Source organism: Caloenas nicobarica, chromosome 29, assembly GCF_036013445.1.
Source record: "Caloenas nicobarica isolate bCalNic1 chromosome 29, bCalNic1.hap1, whole genome shotgun sequence".
Classification (NCBI taxonomy): Eukaryota; Metazoa; Chordata; class Aves; order Columbiformes; family Columbidae; genus Caloenas; species Caloenas nicobarica.
This window is the reverse complement of record NC_088273.1, coordinates 481,307-505,134: the sequence shown is the minus strand read 5'-3', so window position 1 is coordinate 505,134 and position 23,828 is coordinate 481,307. Positions and strand designations below refer to the sequence as shown.

The 23,828-nt window shown below is 64.0% G+C and overlaps 1 protein-coding gene across 2 annotated transcripts; it reads left to right on the top strand.

Annotated features, from left to right (window-relative positions):
- The first annotated feature begins 41 nt into the window (after nt 1–41).
- HDAC6 (histone deacetylase 6) lies at nt 42–23,817 on the top strand. 2 transcript variants are annotated; one of them, XM_065653296.1, is made up of 28 exons: nt 42–71; nt 819–854; nt 1,036–1,149; nt 1,815–1,894; nt 2,108–2,192; nt 2,300–2,340; nt 2,440–2,479; nt 2,672–2,766; nt 3,246–3,338; nt 4,157–4,225; nt 4,322–4,403; nt 5,260–5,325; nt 6,411–6,470; nt 7,408–7,497; nt 8,356–8,447; nt 9,194–9,261; nt 10,484–10,712; nt 12,229–12,357; nt 13,180–13,348; nt 16,967–17,100; nt 18,119–18,187; nt 18,774–18,963; nt 19,890–20,039; nt 21,109–21,280; nt 21,749–22,191; nt 22,278–22,430; nt 22,514–22,626; nt 23,498–23,817. In XM_065653296.1, exons 2-28 carry the CDS (start codon nt 852–854, stop codon nt 23,688–23,690), a joined length of 3,222 nt encoding a protein of 1,073 aa, XP_065509368.1. In that variant the 5' UTR covers nt 42–71; nt 819–851; the 3' UTR covers nt 23,691–23,817. The 2 variants fall into 2 exon arrangements, with proteins under 2 accessions (XP_065509368.1, XP_065509369.1); XM_065653297.1 differs by having other exon boundaries at nt 22,514–22,642; nt 23,498–23,668.
- Nucleotides 23,818–23,828: the final 11 nt, after the last annotated feature.

Genomic DNA, 23,828 nt, shown 5'->3' with positions numbered 1-23,828 from the left:
ACGCCCCCCGACCCCTCCCTTTGCCAACGTCATCACGGCGCGCCCGCCGCCAGCGCCGCTCGGGGCTGCAGGTGAGCGCGGCCGCTCCGGCCCTCCCGCCCCACATTGATCCCCATTGCCCCCCATTGACCCCCATTGACCCCCACTGACCCCCACTGACCCCCATTGATCCCCACCGACCCCCATTGAACCCCATTGCACCCCTATTGACCCCCATTGATCCCTATTGGCCCCCTATTGCCCCTATTGCACCCCCATTGACCCCCATTGACCCCCATTGATCCCCATTGACCCCCATTGACCCCCATTGACCCCCACCGCCCCCCATTGCCCCCCATTTACCCCCCATTACCCCCCACTGCCCCCCCACTGCCCCCCATTGCCCCCTATTGCCCCCCACTGCCCCCCATTTACCCCCACCGACCCCCATTACCCCCCACTGACCCCCATTTACCCCCACTGATCCCCATTGCCCCCCACTGCCCCCCATTGCCCCCCACTGCCTCCCATTGATCCCCCCATTGACCCCCATTGCCCCCATTGACCCCCACTGCCCCCCATTGCCCCCCACTGACCTCCCATTTACCCCCCGTTACCCCCCACTGCCCCCCACTGACCCCCCCACTGACCCCAATTGATCCCCCCATTGCCCCCCGTTGCCCCCATTGCCCCCCATTTACCCCCATTGCCCCCCATTGCCCCCCACTGACCTCCCACTGCCCCCAATTGATCCCCCCATTGCCTCCCCATTGCCCCCATTGCACCCCTATTGCCCCCCCCGCGCCCCCCGTCTCCCCTAATCCCGTTCCCCCCCCCAGGCCCCCCCCTCTGCGACGCCCCCCCGGCTGCGGATGGTGAGAAGGGGCGGGGCCAAGGCGGCGGGGCGGGGCCTGAGGGGGCGGGGCCTGAGGGGCGCGGCCGGTGGGCGGGGCTTGGGGGGTTGGTAAGTGCGCGCGGGGGGGAGCGAGCGGGCGGGGTTTGGAGCCGGGGGGCGGGGTTTGTGTCGGGGGCGTGGCTGATGGAGGCTCCGCCCAGGGGAGGGCGGGGCGTCGCGGCCCCGCCCAGCGGGGGGCGGGGCTCCCGGAGCTGAAGCGTCGTGGCCGCGCCCGGAGCCGGCGGGAGGGGCTGGAGGCGGAGCTGCAGCGGCTGGTAGGCGGGGCTGCCCCGGACGCCTGGGTCCTTTTCTTGGGGGGGGGGTCCGGGAAGCCTGGGTCCCCTCCCGGACGCCTGGGTCCCTGGGGCGAGGGGGGTTCCGGACACCTGGGTCCATTCCCGGACGCCTGGGTCCCTGGGGCGAGGGGGGTCCTGAACACCTGGGTCCCCTCCCGGACGCCTGGGTCCCTGGGGCGAGGGGGGTCCTGGACACCTGGGTCCATTCCCGGACGCCTGGGTCCATTCCCAGACACCTGGGTCCCTGGGGTGAGGGGGGTCCCGAATACCTGGGTCCCCTCCCGGACGCCTGGGTCCATTCCCAGATACCTGGGTCCCTGGGGCGAGGGGGGTCCCGAACACCTGGGTCCCCTCCCGGACGCCTGGGTCCCTGGGGTGAGGAGGGTCTCAGACACCTGGGTCCCCTCCCGGACGCCTGGGTCCATTCCCAGACATCTGGGTCCCTTTTTGGGGGTGTCCCGGCCACCTGGGTCCCTGGGGCGAGGGGGGATCCCGGACGCCTGGGTCCCCTCCCGGACGCCTGGGTCCCTTGGGCAAGGCGGGGCTCTCGGACGCCTGGGTCCCCTCCCGGATGCCTGGGTCCCTTGGGCAAGGCAGGGCTCCCGGACGCCTGGGTCCCCTCCCGGACGCCTGGGTTCCCGCAGGATCTGGGCGCGGAGGCGGCGGCGCCCACGGGGACGGGGCTGGTTTACGATGAGGAATTCGCCGCTTCGGTGGATGGGAGGTAACGCCCGGACGCCTGGGTCCCCTTCCCAGTGTCTCCCAGTGCTCTCCCAGTGCCCTCCCAGTACCCGTTACCTCCCCCCATACTGGTCCCAGCTTCCCCTTGCACTGCGATACTGGGGTCACCCACCTCTCCCCGGACGCCTGGGTCCCCTCCCGGACGCCTGGGTCCCCTCCCGGACGCCGGGGTCCCCTCACTCTCCCCTTCCCCCAGCCCCCCAGAAGCTCCGGAGCCGCTTTCGGCCTCATGGGCCAAACTGGAGCAACTGGGACTGGCCCAGCGCTGCGTCCGCGTGCAGGTGAGCGCCCGGACGCCTGGGTCCCACCCCCGGACGCCTGGGTCCCCCCCCGGACGCCTGGGTCCCTCCCGGACGCCTGGGTCCCTCACGTTGTCCCTTGTCCCCAGTGCCGCCCGGCGACCGATGAGGAGCTGCTGCTGGTGCACAGGTTGGGGGGGGCGTTTTGGGGGGGATTTGGGGGTTCGTGGGGGGGCCCTGGAAACCCCCAGATGGTTTTGGGGTCACTTTTGGGGTGTCCCCCCCGCAGCCCCGACTACTTGGCCCGGATGGAGTTGAACCCCACCCCGGTGAGTGCGCCTGGACGCCTGGGTCCCCCCCGGACGCCCGGGTCCCCCCCAACCTTGGGGTCCCCCCCCCCCTACCCCCATAACCCTGAAGTTTGCCTCCCCCGCTTCCCCTCTCCCGAACTCCTGGGTCCCTCCCGAACTCCTGGGTCCCTCCCGGACGCCGGGGTCCCTCCCGGACGCCGGGGTCCCCAGGCCGCAGGTTCTTCCCGCCGCGCTGTGGGGTCGCTGCTGTCGCTGCTGCGCAAGGTGCTGAGCGGGGACGTGCGGAACGGGCTGGCGCTGCTGGGGTACGGCACCTATGGGGGCTGTAGGGACCTGCAGGGACCTATAGGGGCCATAGGACCCCCCTGGAGGCGGGGACGGGGCCATACGTGTCACCCAGGAGCCTATAGAGCCACAGAAGTCCAGGACTACCGCCTATAGACTCCCCTGGCCTCTATAAATGCATTCCCAGTTCCTGTAGATCTGTTTTCAGGGTCTATAGAACCTCCCCCAGCCCCTATAAATCCACCGCCAGGGTCTCTAGAAGCTCACACCCTATAGATTCATCCCCAGCAGGTCTATGCGTGCCACCCCACATAAATCCAGCCCCTATAGACTCTTCGAGCCCCTATAGACGCCCCCCCAGCCCCAGGGGAGTCCTGTAGGACCCACGGGCTGCTCGAGGGGTTGTGGTGATGCTATAGGATCTATAGGGTTGTCGGAGGGGCTGGGGGCTCCTTGGGGGGGTATAGAAGCTGTAGGCGTGTCCATACGTTCCCTATAGGCCCCCCGGGCGGCACGAGGAGCCGGACGGCACCAGCGGCCGATTCAACGGCGTCGCCATCGCCGCGAAGGAGGCGCGGAGCGGGGGGCAGCGGTGAGCGCGCCCGGACGCCTGGGTCCCTTTGCGGGGGGATCCCCGGACGCCTGGGTCCCTGTGTGGGGGGATCCCCGGACGCCTGGGTCCCTTTGTGGGGGGATCCCTGGATGCCTGGGTCTGTTTTCGGGGGGTTCCTGGACGCCTGGGTCCCTTTGCGGGGGGATCCCCGGACGCCTGGGTCCCTTTGCGGGGGTTCCCGGACGCCTGGGTCCCTTTGCGGGGATCCCCGGATGCCTGGGTCCCTGTTTGGGGTTCCCGGACGCCTGGGTCCCTGTGTGGGGGGATCCCCGGACGCCTGGGTCCCTGTGTGGGGGGATCCCCGGATGCCTGGGTCTGTTTTCGGGGGGTTCCCGGACGCCTGGGTCCCTTTTTGGTTGGGTCCCCGGACGCCTGGGTCCCTTTTTGGTTGGGTCCCCGGACGCCTGGGTCCCTTTTTGGTTGGGTCCCCGGACGCCTGGGTCCCTTTTTGGTTGGGTCCCCGGACGCCTGGGTCCCTTTGCGGGGGAATCCCCGGATGCCTGGGTCCCTTTGTGGGGGGGTCCCCGGACGCCTGGGTCCCTGTGTGGGGGGATCCCCGGACGCCTGGGTCCCTTTGCGGGGTTCCCGGACGCCTGGGTCCCTTTGCGGGGGGATCCCCGGACGCCTGGGTCCCTTTTTGGTTGGGTCCCCGGATGCCTGGGTCCCTTTGCGGGGGGATCCCCGAACACCTGGGTCCCTTTTTGGTTGGGTCCCCGGACGCCTGGGTCCCTTTGCGGGGGTTCCCGGACGCCTGGGTCCCTTTGCGGGGTTCCCGGACGCCTGGGTTCCCTCCCCAGTGTCCTCCTGGTCGACTGGTGCTCCCGGCCCAGCTGGACCCTCCCCCGGCTCTTCCAGGACGACCCCGGGTACGTTACCGGTCCATACTGGTCCATACTGGTCCATACTGGTCCATACTGGTCTATACTGGTTCATACTGGTCCATACTGGTCCGTGTCCCGCAGGGTTCTGTATTTCGGGGTTCACGGAGGCCCCGCGCCCCCCGGCCCCCCCCGGCCCTTGAGCGTCCACGTGTGCTGGGAGGAGGTATGGAATCCATAGGGGGCACCTGGGGGCCTGGGGCGCACTATGGGGACCATATGGGGCCTTATAGGGACCATACGGGGCATTATAGGGGATGCATGGGGCATTATAGGAGACATACGGGGCACTAGAGAGTCCGTATGCGGGGTTACAGGGACCATATAGAGCACTATAGGGACCATAAAGGGCCTTATAGATATCATATAGTGCTTTGTATGTGCCATATAGAACATTATGAGGATCGTATGGGGCGTTATAGGGGTCGTATACAGCGTTATGGGGCTGGTGTGGGCACTATAGGGGCTCCATAGGCCATTGTAGGGGCTCTATGGGGCACTTATGGGGCGCTATACGAGATCTATAGGGTAGCGTAGACATTAAGTAGCGCCTTATGCGGCTTTGTAGGGCATGTATAGAGTGCATAGGGTATATAGGGGCTCTGGGAGGGCATTACGGGAGAGATACGGGGTTGTGTGGGGCAGTATGGAAAGTGTACGGGGTCTATAGGGGCTGGGGGGGGCTATAGGGGTTCCTATGGGGCTGGGGGGTCTATAGGGGTTGGGGGGGCTCTAGGGGGGTCTATAGGGGCTGGGGGGCTATAGGGGGGTCTATGGGGCTGGGGGGGCTATAGGGGGGTCTATAGGGGCTGGGGGGCTATAGGGGGGTCTATGGGGCTGGGGGGTCTGTAGGGGCTGGGGGGGTTATAGGGGGGTCTATAGGGGTTGAGGGGCTATAGGGGGGTCTATAGGGGCTGGGGGGGGCTATAGGGGGGTCTATAGGGGCTGGGGGGGCTATAGGGGTTCCTATGGGGCTCTAGGGGTGGGGGGCTCTATAGGTCCTATAGGCGCGTCCCCTATAGGTTGGGGTGACCAGCGGGGACTTTGCGGCCGCGTTTCTGCAGCTGCTGCTGCCCCTGGGCTGCCAGGTGCGGGTCGGGCCGGTTTGGGCCAGTTTGGGCCGGTTTGGGGCGGTTTGGGCCGGTTTGGGGCGGTTTGGGTTGTTTCGGGGGGTCCCGGACGCCTGGGTCCCTCCTGGGGGGCGGCTTCGGGGGTCCCGGGCGGGGGGGGGGTTGGGGGGTTTTTTTGGGGGAGATTTGGGGGTTTTGGGGCAGTTTGGGGGGATTTGGGGTGTTTTGAGGCGGTTTTGGGGGGTTTCGGGGTGATTTGGGGGGATTTTGGGGTGGGTTTGGGGTGGTTTGGGTGTTTTGGGTGGGTTTGGGTGGTTTTTTGGGGTGTTTTGGGTGGGTTTTGGGTGTTTTGGGTGTTTTTTTGGGGTGGTTTTGGGTGGGTTTGGGGTGTTTTGGGCTGGTTTGGGTGGGGTTTTTTGGGTGTTTTGGGGTGTTTTGGGTGTTTTGGGTGTTTTTTGGGGGTGTTTTGGGCTGTTTTGGGCTGTTTTGGGTGGTTTTTTGGGTGTTTTGGTGTGTTTTGGGTGTTTGTTTTGGGGTGTTTTGGGCTGGTTTGGGTGTTTTTTTGGGGTGTTTTGGGTGTTTTTTGGGCTGGTTTGGGCTGTTTTGGGTGGTTTTTTTGGGTGTTTTGGGTGTTTTTTGGGGTGTTTTGGGTGGTTTTTTGGGGTGTTTTGGGCTGTTTTGGGGTGGTTTTGGGCTGGTTTGGGGTGTTTTGGGGTGTTTTGGGCTGTTTTGGGTGTTTTTTTGGGGTGTTTTGGGTGTTTTTGGGGGTGTTTGGGGTGTTTTGGGCTGGTTTGGGGTGTTTTGGGCTGTTTTGGGTGGTTTTTTGGGGTGTTTTGGGCTGTTTTGGGGTGGTTTTGGGCTGGTTTGGGGTGTTTTGGGTGTTTTTTTGGGCTGTTTTGGGTGGTTTTTTGGGCTGTTTTGGGTGTTGTTTTGGGGTGTTTTGGGCTGGTTTGGGGTGTTTTGGGCTGGTTTGGGGTGGTTTTTGGGGTGTTTTGGGCTGGTTTGGGCTGGTTTGGGGTGTTTTGGGGTGTTTTGGGGTGTTTTGGGTGTTTTTTTGGGGTGTTTTGGGCTGGTTTGGGGTGCGCGTCCCAGCCCGTCCCCAGTTCCAGCCCCAGGTCGTCGTTGTCGCCGCCGCGTTCGACACCGGCCTGGGAGCCCCACAGGTACCTACGCAGCCTATAGGCGCCTATAGCCACCTACAGGCACCTATAGCCACCTACAGACACCTATAGATCCTACAGACACCTGTAGATCCTACAGACACCTATAGACCCTTGTAGACGCTTACAGACACCTAGAGATCTTGTAGATCCTATAGGCACCTGTAGGCACGTATAGGCACCTATGGATTCTATAGGCACCTCTACACACCTATGGATCCCTAGGGACCCCTATGGACCCCTATGCAGCCTATGGACAGCTATGGACACCTATAGACACTTATAGATGCTGCAGACACCTGTAGACACCTATAGATCGTATAGACACTTATAGACATCTATGGATCCTATAGACATCTATAGGTACCTGTAGATTCTGCAGACACGTATAGACACTTATAGACGCCTAGGGAGCCCTATGGAGCCCTAGGAAACCTGTAGAGACCTATGGACCCTATAGGCACCCAGGGACCCTATAGATCCCCACAGACCCTATAGGCACCTGTAGACACCTATGGACCCTACAGACACTTATAGACCCTATAGACACCTATGGACCCTGTAAACCCCTATGGACACTTATGGACCCCCATAGACCCCTATGGGCCCTATAGACCTCTATAGACTTCTGTGGATCTCTAAAAACCCCATAGACCCCATGGGCCCCTATAGATGCCTATAGACCCCAAAGCTCCCTATGGATGCCTGTAGAGCCCTAGAGACCCTCACAGAGCCTTATAGGTATCTATAGACCCCCATAGACACCTATAAACTTTTATAGGCCCTTATAGATCCATATAGATCTCTATAGACCCCTGTAGATCCCTACGGACTCCTACAGAGCCCCGCGAACCCTCTGGCCCCCTATAGCCGGGCCTATGGATCGCCGGGGGGTCCCTGGGGGACTCCCCGGCGCTATAGGTGCCCCCGTCCCCTATAGGGCCATATAGGGATGACGCCCGAGGGGTTGGCGCTGCTGACGCACCTGCTGGGGGCGCTGGCCGGGGGGCGGCTGCTGCTGGCGCTCGAGGTACCGGCCCTATGGGCACCTATAGACACCTATAGGCACCTATAGACACCTATAGACACCTATGGGCACCTACGGGCAGCACCTATAGGAACCTCTGGGCACCTATGGGGCACGGGGGGGCGCGCCGGGGGAACCTATAGGGGCCACACGGGCCGTTCGTGGGATGTATAGGGGCCATACGGGCCGTCTGGGGGGCGCGGAAGGGCCGTTTCTGGGGCCTATAGAGACCGTATGGGGCGTTCGCGGGACGTATAGGGGCCATTTGTGGGACCTATAGGGGCCGCGTGGGTCGTTGGTGGGGCGTATAGGGGACGTTTGTAAAACCTATAGGGGCCATGGGGGTGGTGCGTGGGATCTATAGGGGCCATTTGCGGGACCTACGCGGCCCATTTGTGGGACCTATAGGAGCCGTATGGCTCATTGGTGGGACGTATGGGGCACATTTGCAGGATCTATAGGCGGCTCGGGTGGGGGGCGGATCTATAGGGGCCGTTTGCGGGACCTATAGGAGCCATATGGGCCACTTGTGGGATCTATAGGGGCCGTTTCTGGGACCTATAGGAGCCGTATGGCTCATTGGTGGGATGTATGGGGCACATTTGCGGGATCTATAGGCGCCTCGTAGCGGGGGGGTGGGATCTATAGGGGCCATTTGCGAGATCTATAGGAACCACATGGGCCACTTGTGGGATCTATAGGGGCCGTTTCTGAAACCTATAGGAGCCATATGGGCCAGTTGTGGGATCTATAGGGGCCATTTGCGGGATCTATAGGCACCTGGGGGGGTGGGTGGGCTCTATAGGGGCCTGGGGCTGCCGCCCCCCCGGGCAGTATGGGCCCCATAGGTTGTGTCCATAGGGGCCGGCGGAGCAGGGCGGGGTCGGCGCGGTGCTGCGGGCGCTGCTGGGGGACAGCGGGGACCCCCCCCCGGCCTGCGCCCCCAGCCCCGGGTCAGTATGGCGGCCATAGGGAGTATACGGGGCTATAGGGGGTGGGGGGGGGCTATAGGGGTCTGTGGGGGGTTAGAGGGGTCTAGGGGGGGATAGAGGGGTCTATAGGGGTCTGGGGGGGTCTGAGGTATTGGGGGGTCTATAGGGGGCTATAGGGGTCTATAGGGGTCTATGGGGTGTTGTCAGGTCTATAGGGGTCTATGGCGGATATGGGGGGTCTATAGGGATCTACAGGGGGCTATAGGGGTCTATAGGGTGCTTGGGGGTCTATAGGGGTCTATGGGGTGTTGGGGGGTCTGTGGGGGTCTATAGGGATCTATGGGGGGCTATAGGGGTCTATGGGGTGTTGGGGGGTCTATAGGGGTCTATAGGGCTCTATAGGGGTCTGTGGGGCGTTGGGGGGTCTATAGGGGTCTATAGGGGTCTGTGGGGTGTGGGGGCTCTATAGGGCTCTATAGGGGTCTATAGGGGTCTATAGGGGTCTGTGGGGTGTTGGGTCTATAGGGGTCTATAGGGGTCTGTGGGGTGTTTGGGGGGTCTATAGGGGTCTGTGGGGTGTGGGGGGGTCTATAGGGGTCTATAGGGGTCTGTGGGGCGTTGGGGGGTCTATAGGGGTCTGTAGGGGTCTGTGGGGGTCTGTGGGGTGTGGGGGGTCTATGTGGGGGGCCCGCGGGTGCTTTGGGGGCCGGGGCAGGTTCGGGGGTGTCCGTGCCCCCCACGAACCGCATCCGTCCGTCCGTCCGCAGCGGCCTGGCCAGCGTGGCGCGCGCCCTGGCCACCTACGGCCCCTTCTGGAGCTGCCTGCGCCGCCACGGTGAGTGCCGGCCCCAGCGCCGCCCCGGCGCCTCCGCGCCCGCCACCCGCGCTGCCGGGGCCACGGCTTGGCCGCCAGGCCGCGTTGCCATGGCGACAGCTTGGCTGCTAGGCCGCGTTGCCGTGGCGACAGCTTGGCCGCCAGGCCGCGTTGCCGTGGCGACAGCTTGGCTGCTAGGCCGCGTTGCCATGGTGACAGCTTGGCCGCCAGGCCGCGTTGCCGTGGCGACAGCTTGGCTGCTAGGCCGCGTTGCCATGGCAACACCTTGGCTGCGTTGCCATGGCAATGGCTTGGCTGCCAGGCCGTGTTGCCATGGCAACAGCTTGGTTGCCAGGCCACCATCTTGGTTGCCAGGGAACCATCTTGGTTGCTAGTCTGCGTTGCCAGGGCTCCATCTTGGTTGCCAGGCCGCCATCTCGGTTGCCCGGCCACCATCTTGGTTGCCAGGCCACCATCTTGGTTGCCCGGGCACCATCTTGGTTGCCAGGGAACCATCTTGGTTGCTAGGCCACGTTGCCATGGCGACAGCTTGGTTGCCAGGGCGCCATCTTGGTTGCCGGGGAACCATCTTGGTTGCCAGGGCTCCATCCTGGTCGCTAGGCCGCATTGCCATGGTGACAGCGTGGTTGCCAGGGAAACATCTCGGTTGCCAGGCCGCTGTCTTGGTTGCCAGGGAACCATTTTGGTTGCCAGGGCACCATCTTGGTTGCTAGGCCACGTTGCCATGGTGACAGCTTGGTTGCCAGGCCGCCACCCTGGTCGCTAGGCCGCGTTGCCATGGCGACAGCGTGGTTGCCAGGGCGCCATCTTGGTTGCCGGGGAACCATCTTGGTTGCTAGTCTGCGTTGCCATGGTGACAGCTTGGTTGCCAGCCCGCCATCTTGGTTGCTAGGGAACCATCTCGGTCACCAGGCCGCCACCCCGGCCGCTAGGCCGCGTTGCCACGGCGACAGCGTGGTCGCCAGGCCGCCGCCCCGGCCGCTAGGCCGCGTTGCCATGGCGACAGCGTGGTCGCCAGGCCGCCGCCCCGGCCGCTAGGCCGCGTTGCCATGGCGACAGCGTGGTCGCTAGGCCGCGTTGCCATGGCTCCATCTCGCTTGCCCGGGAACCGTTTCCGTTGCCGTGCAGTTCGCCCCCCCCAGCCCTTCCTTTCGGGGTCCCCCCCAGCCCCCCAAACCCTCCGCCCCCCGGTGGCTGATCCCGCGGCCGCCGCTCCCCCCAGAGCCCCGGGGCGAGGAGGACGATGAAGAGCAGCAGGAGGATGAGGAGGAAGCGGAGGCTTTGGGGGGGCCGGAGGAAGCCGAGGAGCCGCCGGGGACCCCCCCGGAGGAGGACGGGGAGGAGGAGGAGGAGGAGGAGGAGGCGGCGGCGGCGCCGTGGCCGCGGCCGGCCGCCCGCACCGCGCTGCTGCACGACCAGCGCATGGAGGAGCACGTCAACCCCTGGGACAGGTCGGGGGGACCCCGTGCGGGGGGGCCTGAGGGCCCGGGGTCCCCTGGGGGTCTCTGAGGGGTTGGGGGGGTCCCTGGGGGTCCCCTGAGAGTTTGGGGTCCCCTGAGGTCCCGTGAGGGTTTGGGGGTCTCTGAGGATTTTGGGGGTCCCCTAAGGGTTCAGGGTCCCCTGGGGGTCTCTGAGGGGTTGGGGGGGTCCCTGGGGGTCCCCTGAGGTTTTTGGGGGTCCCGTGAGGGTTTGGGGGGTCTCTGAGATTTTTGGGGGTTCCCTGAGGGTTTGGGGTCCCCTGGGGGTCTCTGAGGGGTTGGGGGGGTCCCTGGGGGTCCCCTGAGGTTTTTGGGGGTCCCGTGAGGGTTTGGGGGGTCTCTGAGGTTTTTGGGGGTTCCCTAAGGGTTTGGGGTCCCCTGGGGGTCTCTGAGGGGTTGGGTGGGGTCCCTGGGGGTCCCCTGAGCTTTTTGGGGGTCCCCTGAGGGTTTGGGGTCCCTTGGGGGTCTCTGAGGTTTTTGGGGGTCCCGTGAGGGTTTGGGGGGTCTCTGAGGATTTTGGGGGTCCCCTAAGGGTTCAGGGTCCCCTGGGGGTCTCTGAGGGGTTGGGGGGGTCCCCTGGGGGTCCCGTGAGGGTTTGGGGTCCCCTGGGGGTCTCTGAGGGGTTGGGGGGGGTCCCTGGGGGTCCCGTGAGGGTTTGGGGTCCCCTGGGGGTCTCTGAGGGGTTGGGGGGGTCCCTGGGGGTCCCCTGAGGTTTTTGGGGGTCCCGTGAGGGTTTGGGGGGTCTCTGAGATTTTTGGGGGTTCCCTGAGGGTTTGGGGTCCCCTGGGGGTCTCTGAGGGGTTGGGGGGGGTCCCTGGGGGTCCCCTGAGGTTTTTGGGGGTCCCCTGAGGGTTTGGGGTCCCTTGGGGGTCTCTGAGGATTTTGGGGGTCCTGTGAGGGTTTGGGGTCCCTGAGGGTTGGGGGTCCTGAGGTTTTTGGGGGATCCCTTTAGGGTTTGAGGGGTTCCCTAAGGGTTTGGGGGGTCTCTGAGGTTTTTGGGGGTCCCCTCAGGGTTTGGGGTCCCCTGGGGGTCTCTGAGGGGTTGGGGGGTCCCTGGGGGTCCCCTGAGGTTTTTGGGGGTCCCGTGAGGGTTTGGGGGGTCTCTGAGGTTTTTGGGGGTTCCCTGAGGGTCCGGGGTCCCCTGGGGGTCTCTGAGGTTTTTGGGGGTCCCCTAAGGGTTTGGGGTCCCCTGGGAGTCTCTGAGGGGTTTGGGGGGGTCCCTGGGGGTCCCCTGAGGTTTTTGGGGGTTCCCTAAGGGTTTGGGGTCCCCTGAGGGTCCCCTGCTGTTTGCCCCCATTGCAGCCGTGCTGTACTTCCCCCCCCATTGCAGCCGTATCTATTTATCCCCCATTTCAGCCGTATTTATTTATTTCCCCCCATCGCAGCCGTGTTTATTTATCCCCCATCACAGCCGTATTTATTTATCCCCCATTTCAGCCGTGTTTATTTATTTCCCCCCACTCAGCCGTGTTTATTTCCCCCCGCTCAGCCAGCACCCCGAGCGGCCGCAGCGCCTGCGCCGCATCCTGGAGCGCCTGGAGGAGCTGGGGCTGGCCCAGCGCTGCCTGCGCCTGCGCGCCCGGCTCGCCAGCGTCGCCCAGCTGAGAGCGTGCCACACGTGAGACATGGCATGGGACAGGGGACAGGGGACAGGGGACATGGGACAGGGGACATGGGGGGGACATGGGACACGCCAGCGTCGCCCAGCTGAGAGCGTGTCACACGTGAGACATGGCATGGGACAGGGGACAGGGGACATGGGACAGGGGACATGGGGGGGACATGGGACACACCAGCGTCGCCCAGCTGAGAGCGTGTCACACGTGAGATGTGGGACATGGGACAGGGGACATGGGGGGGACATGGGACACGCCAGCGTCACCCAGCTGAGAGCGTGTCACACGTAAGACATGCCATGGGACATGGGACATGGGGACATGGGGGGACACGCCAGCGTCACCCAGCTGAGAGCGTGTCACACGTGAGATGTGGGACATGGGACGTGGGACATGGGGGACATGGGACACGCCAGCGTCACCCAGCTGAGAGCGTGTCACACGTGAGATGTGGGACATGGGACAGGGGACATGGGGGGGACACGCCAGTGTCACCCAGCTGAGAGCGTGTCACACGTGAGACATGGCATGGGACACGGGACAGGGGACATGGGGCATGGGGGGACACGCCAGCGTCACCCAGCTGAGAGCGTGTCACACGTGAGACATGGCATGGGACATGGGGGGACATGGGGGGGACATGGGACATGGGGGACATGGGACATGGGACACGCCAGCGTCACCCAGCTGAGAGCCTGTCACACGTGAGATGTGGGGCATGGGACAGGGGACATGGGGGGGACATGGGACACGCCAGTGTCACCCAGCTGAGGGTTTGGGCTCCCCGTTCTGACCCGTCCGTCTGTCCGTCTGTCCGTCCGCAGCGCGTCCCACGTCGGCGCCCTGTCGGCGTGCCGGCGGCTGTCCCCGCGGGAGCTGCAGTCGCTGTCCGGCCGCTACCCGTCGCTGTTCCTGTGCCCGCGCTCCTTCCGCTGCGCCCGCCTGGCGGCCGGGGCGGCCTGTGCCGCCGTCAGCGCCGTGCTGGGCGGCCGGGTAACGTATGGGGACACAGGGGTATGGGGGTATAGGGGTATAGGGGTATAGGGGCGGCCTGTGCCGCCGTCAGCGCCGTGCTCGGCGGCCGGGTAACGTATGGGGACATGGGGGTATAGGGGTATAGGGGTATAGGGGCGGCCTGTGCCGCCGTCAGCGCTGTGCTGGGCGGCCGGGTAACGTATGGGGACATGGGGGTATGGGGGTATAGGGGTATAGGGGTATAGGGGCGGCCTGTGCCGCCGTCAGCGCCGTGCTCGGCGGCCGGGTAACGTATGGGGACATAGGGGTATGGGGGTATAGGGGCGGCCTGTGCCGCTGTCAGCGCCGTGCTGGGCGGCCGGGTAACGTATGGGGACACAGGGGTATGGGGGTATAGGAGATATAGGGGTGTAGGGGCGGCCTGTGCCGCCGTCAGCGCCGTGCTTGGCGGCCGGGTAACGTATGGGGACAGAGGGGTATGGGGGTATAGGAGATATAGGGGTGTAGGGGCGGCCTGTGCCGCCGTCAGCGCCGTGCTCGGCGTCCGGGTAACGTATGGGGACATAGGGGTATGGGGGTTGAGGGGTATAGGAGATATAGGGGTATAGGGGCGGCCTGTGCCGCGGTCAGCGCCGTGCTCGGCGGCCGGGTAACGTATGGGGACACAGGGGTATGGGGGTATAGGGGTATAGGGGCGGCCTGTGCCACGGTCAGCGCCGTGCTCGGCGGCCGGGTAACGTATGGGGACACGGGTATAGGGGTATAGGAGTATAGGGGCGGCCTGTGCCGCCGTCAGCGCCGTGCTCGGCGGCCGGGTAACGTATGGGGACATAGGGGTATGGGGGTATAGGGGTGTAGGGGCGGCCTGTGCCGCGGTCAGCGCCGTGCTCGGCGGCCGGGTAACGTATGGGGACATAGGGGTATGGGGGTATAGGGGTATAGGGGCGGCCTGTGCCACGGTCAGCGCCGTGCTCGGCGGCCGGGTAACCTATGGGGACACGGGTATAGGGGTATAGGGGTATAGGGGCGGCCTGTGCCGCCGTCAGCGCCGTGCTCGGCGGCCGGGTAACGTATGGGGACATAGGGGTATGGGGGTTGAGGGGTATAGGGGTATAGGAGATATAGGGGTATAGGAGCGGCCGGGTAACGTATGGGGACAAAGGGGTGTAGGGGTATAGGGATATAGGGGTGTAGGGGATACAGGGGTATAGGGGCGTAGGGATCTAGGGGTGTAGGGGATATAGGGGGATAGGGGTATAGGGATATAGGAGTATAGGGGATATAGGCATATAGGAGTATAGGGGATATAGGAGTGTAGGGGTATAGGGATATAGGGGTATAGGGCATATAGGCATATAGGAGTATAGGGGATATAGGGGATATAGGGGTATAGGGATATAGGGGATATAGGGGGTATACGGGATATAGAGGTGTAGGGGTATAGGGGTATAGGGATATAGGGGTATAGGGGATATAGGCATATAGGAGTATAGGAGATATAGGGGTATAGGGATATAGGGGTATAGGGCATATAGGCATATAGGAGTATAGGGGATATAGGGGGTATACAGGATATAGGGGTGTAGGGGTATAGGGATATAGGGGTGTAGGAGTATAGGGATATAGGGGTATGGGGGATATAGGCGGTATAGGGGATATAGGAGTGTAGGGATATAGGGGTATGGGGGCGGCCTGTGCCACGGTCAGCGCCATCATGAGTGGCAGGGGAACATATGGGGCTATAGGGGTATAGGAGTGTAGGGGCGGCCTGTGCTGCTGTCAGCGCTGTGATGAGCGGCAGGGTAACGTATGGGGCTATAGGGGTATAAGGGTATAGGGGCGGCCTGTGCTGCAGTCAGCGCCGTGCTCAGCAAAAGCGTAATGTATAGGGGATATAGCAATATAGGGATATAGGGGTATAGGGGCGGCCTGCGCTGCGGTCAGCGCCGTGCTCAGCGGCCGGGTAACGTATGGGGCATATAGGGGATATAGGGGGGCTGGGGGCCGTACGAGGGCTCTCGGGGGGGGTTGTGGGGTGTCCCCTGGGCTCCGTGGGGTGTCGCGAGTCCCGCGGAGTTTCACAGCGTTCTATAGGGCGCTGAGAGGTTCTGCGGGGAGTTACAGAGCTCTATAGGGTGTTACAGAGCTCTATAGGGTGTTACAGAGCTCTGTAGGGTGTTATAGAGCTCTATAGGGTGTTACAGAGCTCTATAGGGTGTTACAGAGCTCTGTAGGGTGTTACAGAGCTCTGTAGGGTGTTACACAGCTCTATAGGGTGTTACAGAGCTCTGTAGGGTGTTACAGAGCTCTGTAGGGTGTTACACAGCTCTATAGGGTGTTACAGAGCTCTATAGGGTGTTATAGAGCTCTATAGGGTGTTACAGAGCTCTATAGGGTGTTACAGAGCTCTGTAGGGTGTTACAGTGCTCTGTAGAGTGTTACAGAGCTCTATAGGGTGTTACACAGCTCTATAGGGTGTTACAGAGCTCTATAGGGTGTTATAGAGCTCTATAGGGTGTTACACAGCTCTATAGGGTGTTACACAGCTCTATAGGGTGTTATAGAGCTCTATAGGGTGTTATAGAGCTCTGTAGGGTGTTACAGAGCTCTATAGGGTGTTATAGAGCTCTATAGGGTGTTACAGAGCTCTATAGGGTGTTACAGAGCTCTGTAGGGTGTTACAGAGCTCTATAGGGTGTTACACAGCTCTATAGGGTGTTACAGAGCTCTATAGGGTGTTATAGAGCTCTATAGGGTGTTACACAGCTCTATAGGGGGTCCTGGGGCCCTATGGGCCGTTACGGGGGCTCTGAGGCCATTTCCCCCCCGCCCGCCGTTTTGTCTCCCCACAAGCCCCATTTTTTTCCCCCCAAAACCCCATTTTTCCCCCCTTTTCCCCCCGGTTACCACTTTGTCCCCCGTTTCCCCCCTGCCTGCCATTTTGTCTTCCCACCACCCCCATTTTTCCCCCCCCAAACCCCAATTTTTCCCCCCAAACCCCCCAATTTCCCCCCCAAACCCCCCAAATCCCCCCCCGTTCCCCCCATTTCCCCCCCGTTACCATTTTGTCCCCCTTTCGCCTCATTTTCCCCCCCAGCCGCCATTTTGTCCCCCCTGTTTCCCCCCTTGGCCGCCATTTTGTCTCCCCCCAAACCCCATTTTTCTCCCCCCCAAACCCCATTTTTTCCCCCCAAACCCCCAAATTTCCCCCCCTGCTCCCCAAATTTTCCCCCCACGACCCCCAAATCCCCCCCCATTCCCCCCATTTCCCCCCAGTTACCATTTTGTCCCCCTTCTCCCCCATTTCCCCCCTTGGCCGCCATTTTGTCTCCCCCCAAATCCCCATTTTTCCCCCCCCAAACCCCATTTTTTCCCCCCCAAACCCCCAATTTCCCCCCCAAATCCCCCCCATGACCCCATTTCCCCCCCCCGTTGCCATTTTCTGCCCCCTTTTGCCCCCATTTCCCCCCCATTTCCCATTTTGTCCCCCCCGTTTCCCCCCTTGGCCGCCATTTTGTCTCCCCACAACCCCCATTTTTCTCCCCCCAAACCCCATTTTTTCCCCCCCAAACCCCCCAATTTCCCCCCCAAACCCCCCAAATCCCCCCCCCCGTGACCCCCGTCCCCCCATTTTAGGTTCAGAACGCCCTGGCCGTGGTTCGCCCCCCCGGCCACCACGCCGGCCCCGGCTCGGCCGGCGGCTTCTGCCTCTTCAACAACGTGGCCGTGGCCGCTCGGCACGGGCAGCGCCTGGCGGGGGGCGCCCTCAGGTACCCCCAACCCGGGCGGGGGGAAAAATGGGTTTTTTTGGGGAAAAAATGGGGTTTGGGGGGGGAAAAATGGGGTTTGGGGGGGGAAAAATGAGGGTTGTGTGGAGACAAAATGGCGGCCGGGGGGGGAAAATGAGGTGAAAAGGGGGGACAAAATGGTAACGGGGGGAAAATGGGGGGAATGGGGGCGGATTTGGGGGTCGCGGGGGGGAAATTTGGGGAGCGGGGGTTGAAATTTGGGGGTTTGGGGGGGGAAAAATGAAGTTTGGGGGGAGACAAAATGGCGGCCAAGGTGGGAACTGTAGGGGACAAAGTGGGAAATGGGGGGGAAATGAGGTGAAAGGGGGGACAAAATGGTAATGGGGAGAAATGGGGGTGAAGGGGGGAGAATTTGGGGGCCAGGGAGGGGAAATTTGGGGGTTTGGGGGGGAAAAAATGGGGTTTGGGGGGGAAAAAATGGGGGTTGTGGGGAGACAAAATGGCGGCTGGGTGGGAAATGGGGGAGAAGGGGGACAAAATGGTAATGGGGGGGAAATGGGGGGAATTGGGGGGGATTTGGGGGTCGCGGGAGGGAAATTTGGGGAGCGGGGGGGGAAATTTGGGGGTTTGGGGGGAAAAAATGGGGTTTGGGGGGAAAAAAATGGGGTTTGGGGGGGAAAAAATGGGGCTTGTGGGGAGACAAAATGGCGGCCGGGAGGGAAATGGGGGAGAAAGTGGTAACTGGGGGGAAATGGGGAAAAAATGGGGTTTTGGGGGGAAAAATGGGGTCATGGGGGGGGGTTGGGGAGCGGGAGGTGAAATTTGGGGGTTTGGGGGGGAAAAAATGGGGTTTGGGGGGGAAAAAATGGGGGTTGTGGGGAGACAAAATGGCGGCCGGGAGGGAAACGGGGGAAAATGGGAATTTGGGGGCCTGGGGGGGGGGAAAAATGGGGTTTTGGGGGGAAAAATGGGGTTTGGGGGCACACCCTCAGGTACCCCAAACCCGGGGGGGCCCCCAAAACCCCTTTGCCCCCCCCAGGGTGCTGATCGTGGACTGGGACGTTCACCACGGAAACGGCACCCAGGAGATTTTTGAGGACGATCCCAGGTTTTTGGGGTTTTGGGGGGGTCCTGGGTGCTGGGGGGGGGGTCCTGGGGGTCTTTGGGGTGCTGGGGGTCACTGGGTGTCAATTGGGGGGTCCCTGTGGGTTTTGGGGTGTGGGGGGGGGGTTCCTGTGTATATTTGGGGGGTCCCTGTGGATTTTGGGGGTGCTGGGGGGGTCACTGGGTGTCAATGGGGGGTCCCTGTGGGTTTTGGGGTGTGGGGGGGGGTTCCTGTGTATATTTGGGGGGTCCCTGTGGATTTTGGGGGTGCTGGGGGGGGTCCCTGTGTATATTTGGGGGGTCCCTGTGGATTTTGGGGGTGCTGGGGGGGTCACTGGGTGTCAATGGGGGGTCCCTGTGGATTTTGGGGGTGCTGGGGGGGGGTCCCTGTGTATATTTGGGGTTCGGGGGGGTCCCTGTACATTGGGGTCCAGAGGCCCCTGTCCGTTTTGGGGTTCCGGGGGGGGTCAGTGTGTACATTGGGGTTCTGGGGGGGGTCCCTGTGTATATTTGGGGTTCGGGGGGGTCCCTGTCCATTGGGGTCGGGGGGTCCCTGCGCATTCGGGGTCCCTGACCCCCCGTTTTCCCAGCGTCCTGTACGTGTCCCTGCATCGCCACGACGGCTCCTTCTTCCCGGGGGGGCCCGGGGGGTCCCCGAGGCGCCGGGGCCGGGGGGGCGGCAGCGGCTTCACCCTCAACGTGGGCTGGGGGGGCCCCCGCGCTGGGGACGCCGACTACCTGGCGGCCATGACGCGCCTGGTGCTGCCCGTGGCGCTGCAGGTCCGGCCGGACGCCTGGGTCCCTTTTTGGGGGGGTGGGGGGGCTGCCCGGACGCCTGGGTCCCTTTTTTGGGGGGGTGGGGGGGCTGCCCGGACGCCTGGGTCCCTTTTTAGAGGGGCTGCCTGGACTCCTGGGTCCCTTTTTTGGGGGGGCGGGGGGGCTGCCCGGACGCCTGGGTCCCTTTTTAGGGGGGCTGCCCGGACGCCTGGGTCCCTTTTTGGGGGGTGGGGGGGGCTGCCCGAACTCCTGGGTCCCCCTGAACTCCTTTGTCTCCCGAACTCCTGGGTCCCCTCCCGAACTCCTGGGTCCCCCTGAACTCCTGGGTCCCCCCCGAACTCCTGGGTCCCTCCCAAACTCCTGGGTCCCCCTGAACTCCTTTGTCTCCCGAACTCCTGGGTCCCCCCCCGGACGCCTGGGTCCCTCCCGAACTCCTGTGTCCCCCTGAACTCCTGGGTCCCCCCCCGAACTCCTGGGTCCCTCCCGAACTCCTGTGTCCCCTTGAACTCCTTTGTCTCCCGAACTCCTGGGTCCCCTCGCAAACTCCTGGGTCCCCCCAAACTCCTGGGTCCCCCCCAAACTCCTGGGTCCCTCCCGAACTCCTGTGTCCCCCTGAACTCCTTTGTCTCCCGAACTCCTGGGTCCCCCCCGGATGCCTGGGTCCCTCCCGAACTCCTGGGTCCCCCCAAACTCCTGGGTCCCCCCCGAACTCCTGGGTCCCTCCCAAACTCCTGTGTCCCCCTGAACTCCTTTGTCTCCCGAACTCCTGGGTCCCCTCGCAAACTCCTGGGTCCCCCCAAACTCCTGGGTCCCCCCCGAACTCCTGGGTCCCTCCCGAACTCCTGTGTCCCCCTGAACTCCTTTGTCTCCCGAACTCCTGGGTCCCCCCCGGACGCCTGGGTCCCTCCCGAACTCCTGTGTCCCCGCAGTTCGCCCCCCAGCTGGTGCTGGTCTCCGCCGGGTTCGACGCGGGCCGGGGGGACCCCCTGGGGGGGTGCCTGGTGTCCCCCCAAACCTTCGGGCTCATGACGCACCTGCTGGGGGCGCTGGCCGGGGGGCGCCTGGTGCTGGTGCTCGAGGTCAGCGGGGGATTGGGGGGGTTTGGGGGTCCCTGGGGGGTTCGGGGGGATTGGGGGGTCCCTGGGGGGGTTTGGGGGTCCCTGGGGGGGATTTGGGGAGATTTGGGGGTCCCTGGGGGGGTTTGGGGGTCCCTGGGGGGAATTTGGGGGGATTTGGGGGTCCCTGGGGGGATTTGGGGGGATGTTGGGGTCCCTGGGGGGATTTGGGGGTCCCTGTGGGGAGTTTGGGGGAATTTGGGGGGATTTTGGGGTCCCTGGGGGAATTTGGGGGTCCCTGGGGGGGATGTTGGGGTCCCTGGGGGGATTTTGGGGGTCCCTGTGGGGGGTTTGGGGGAACTTGGGGGGATTTTGGGGTCCCTGGGGGGGTTTGGGGGGATGTTGGGGTCCCTGGGGGGATTTTGGGGGTCCCTGTGGGGGGTTTGGGGGAATTTGGGGGGATTTTGGGGTCCCTGGGGGGATTTTGGGGGTCCCTGTGGGGGGTTTGGGGGAATTTGGGGGGATTTTGGGGTCCCTGGGGGGATTTTGGGGGTCCCTGTGGGGGGTTTGGGGGAATTTGGGGGGATGTTGGGGTCCCTGGGGGGGATTTGGGGGTCCCTGTGGGGGGTTTGGGGGAATTTGGGGGGATTTTGGGGTCCCTGGGGGGATTTTGGGGGTCCCTGTGGGGGGTTTGGGGGAATTTGGGGGGATTTTGGGGTCCCTGGGGGGATTTTGGGGGTCCCTGTGGGGGGTTTGGGGGAATTTGGGGGGATTTTGGGGTCCCTGGGGGGGATTTGGGGGGATGTTGGGGTCCCTGGGGGGATTTTGGGGGTCCCTGGAGGGGGGTTTGGGGGAATTTGGGGGGATTTTGTGGTCCCTGGGGGGATTTGGTATCTCTATTTTTGGGGTCTCTATTTTTTGGGGGGTCCCTGGGGGGATCTGGGGGTGGGGGCTTGGGGGCATTTTAGGGGATTTGGGGGTAATTTGGGGGGATTTGGAGTCCCTGGCCGGGGGGGTTGGGGGTCTGTAGTGGGGGGGTGGGGGTGTCCCCGGACGCCTGGGTTCCCGGCTGATTTTTGGGGTGTCTCTGCAGGGCGGGTACAACCTGGGGGTGACGGCGGAGGGGGTGGCGCAGTGTCTGGGGGTGCTCCTGGGGAACCCCCCGGTGCTGCCCCCCCCCGGCGCCCCCCAACCCGCGGCCCTGGGGGCTCTGGCCCGAACCTGCCGCCTCCTGGAGGGGGCCTGGACCTGCCTGCGCCTGCCCGGTGAGACCCCACGGGACCCCCCCACGGGACCCCAAAATGGGACCCCCATGGGACCCCCATGGGACCCCAGACCCCCAGAAAATGGGACCCCAAACACCCCAAATGGGACCCTCAAACAGGAGCCCCATGGGACCCCCAATGGGACCCCCACGGGACCCCCAAAATGGGACCCCCATGGGACCCCTGCCCCCCAAACAGCACCCCAGACCCCCCAGACGGGACCCGCAAACGGGACCCACGACCCCCAGAAAATGGGACCCCAGACCCCCCAAAAACGGGAGCCCAGGACCCTGAAATGGGACCCCCAGACAGGACCCCCAAAAACGGGATCCCTCAAACGGGACCCCAGACCCCCCCCGAAACGGGACCCCCGATAACAGGACCCTCGACCCCCCCGAAAACGGGACCCCCAAACCCCCAAAAATGGGACCCCAACCCCCCCTCCAACCCCCGCTTTCTGCCCCACAGCCCCCCCGGCTGAGCCCCCCAAAGGGGAGGATGGCGATGATGTCACGCGCCCCCCTGATGACGTCACGGGGGGTCCCCCCACCCCTCTCGACACCGTTTTGCGGCTGGAACGGCTGCACCTGGGGGCGGGGCCTCCGCCGGGCCACGCCCAGGGGGCGGAGCCTCCGCCAGATCCCACCCAGGGGGCGGAGCCTCCAGATCCCGCCCAGGGGGTGGAGCCTCCGCCAGATCCCGCCCAGGGGGTGGAGCCTCCGCCAGATCCTGCCCAGGGGGTGGAGCCTCCAGATCCCGCCCAGGGGGTGGAGCCTCCGCCAGATCCCGCCCAAGGGGTGGAGCCTCCGCTCGACATCACCCAAGGGGCGGAGCTTCTGGCTGACACCGGCCATGGGGCGGGGCTTCCTCCCGGCTCTGCCCCCTGGCTGCTGTGGGAGGAGCTGGAGGAGGTCAGTGGGCGGGGCCTGGGGGGGCTGGGGGCGGGGCCTTGCCCCGAACGCCTGGGTCCCCACTCGTGGCTCCTCCCGCCCTGCAGGGGGCGCCGTTCGCCGTCACCCCCCTGCGCGACTGTCCGCACCTGGGCGCCGTGGCCCCGCCCCCGGGTGGGCGTGTCCTGCGGGAGCCCCGCCCCCCGTGCGCGGCCTGCGGGAGCCGGCGGGAAAACTGGGTGTGCCTGAGCTGCTACCAGGTGAGGACCCGAAAGCAGCCCGATTCACCCCAAAAAGCGCCCCGGCCCCCCCGGCTGAGCCCCTCCCGCCCACCCCCCCCCAGGTGCTGTGCGGGCGCTACGTGCGGGGGCACATGGAGGCGCACGGGGGGGCCCACGGACACCCCCTGGTGCTGAGTCTGCGCGACCTGTCGAGCTGGTGCTACCGCTGCGGGGGGTACGTGCAGGACCAGGTGAGACCGGGCGGGGGACACGGGAATGGGGGGACACCGGGAAAAAGGAATGGGGGACATGGGAATGAATGGGGGGAGCCCTGGGAAAAAGGAATGGGGGACACGGCAATGAATGGGGGGAGCCCCGGGAAAAAGGAATGGGGGACATGGGAATGGGGACACAGGAATGGGGGGACCCCAGGAATGGGGACACGGGAATGGGGAGAAAAGGGGAATGGGGGACATGGGAATGGGGGAAACCCCGGGAAAAATGAATGGGGACACGGGCACGAATGGGGGGACCCCGGGAAAAAGGAATGGGGGACGCAGGAATGTGGGGAGCCTGGGAAAAAGGAATGGGGGACACGGGAATGGGGACATGGGAATGGGGGGACCCCAGGAATGGGGACACGGGAATGGGGAGAAAAGGGGAATGGGGGACATGGAAATGGGGGGAAAAGGGAAATGGGGGAACCCCAGGAAATGGGGAGACTGGGAATGGGGGGAAAGGGAAATGGGGGGAACTGGGGGACCTGGGAAATGGGGGAGATATTGGGGTGAACCATTGGGAAATGGGGGACACAGGGGTGAACCACTAGGGAATGGGGGGGGATTTGGGGGTGAACCACTGGGAAATGGGGGGACACAGGATGAACCATTGGGGAATGGGGGGACACAGGGTGAACCATTGCAGAATGGGGTGGTAATAAATGAGGAATGGGGGTGAACCATCGCAGAACTGGGGGGGTATTGGGGTGAACCACTGAGAAATGGGGGGGGGTAATATTGGGGCGAACCACTGGGCAATGGAGGGGGAGCATTGGGGTGAACCCCTGCGGAGTGGGGGGCACTGAGGATGACGTGGGGCCCCCCCAGGTCCTGCTCCCCGCCAAGACCCTCGTTTACCGCCTCAAATTCGGCAGCGACCCCCCCACCCTCTCCCTGTGACCCCCCCAAACCCCCACCTCTCTTAAAGGGCTACACGCGTGCCAACCCCCCCCAATCACCAGCAGCCCCCAAACCCCCCCGGGCTCCAGGCTGGGCCGGACCCACAGTGGGGGGCGGGTAAGAACGGGGGGGGGACACCCCAAAACAATACAACCCACGGCACGAGGGGGGCATTTTTAACCCCCCCCCAGTCCCCTTTTTGAGCATTTTTGTAACAACCGAGACACGAAATAAAAGCGAAAAGTCGAGGTTTGGGAGT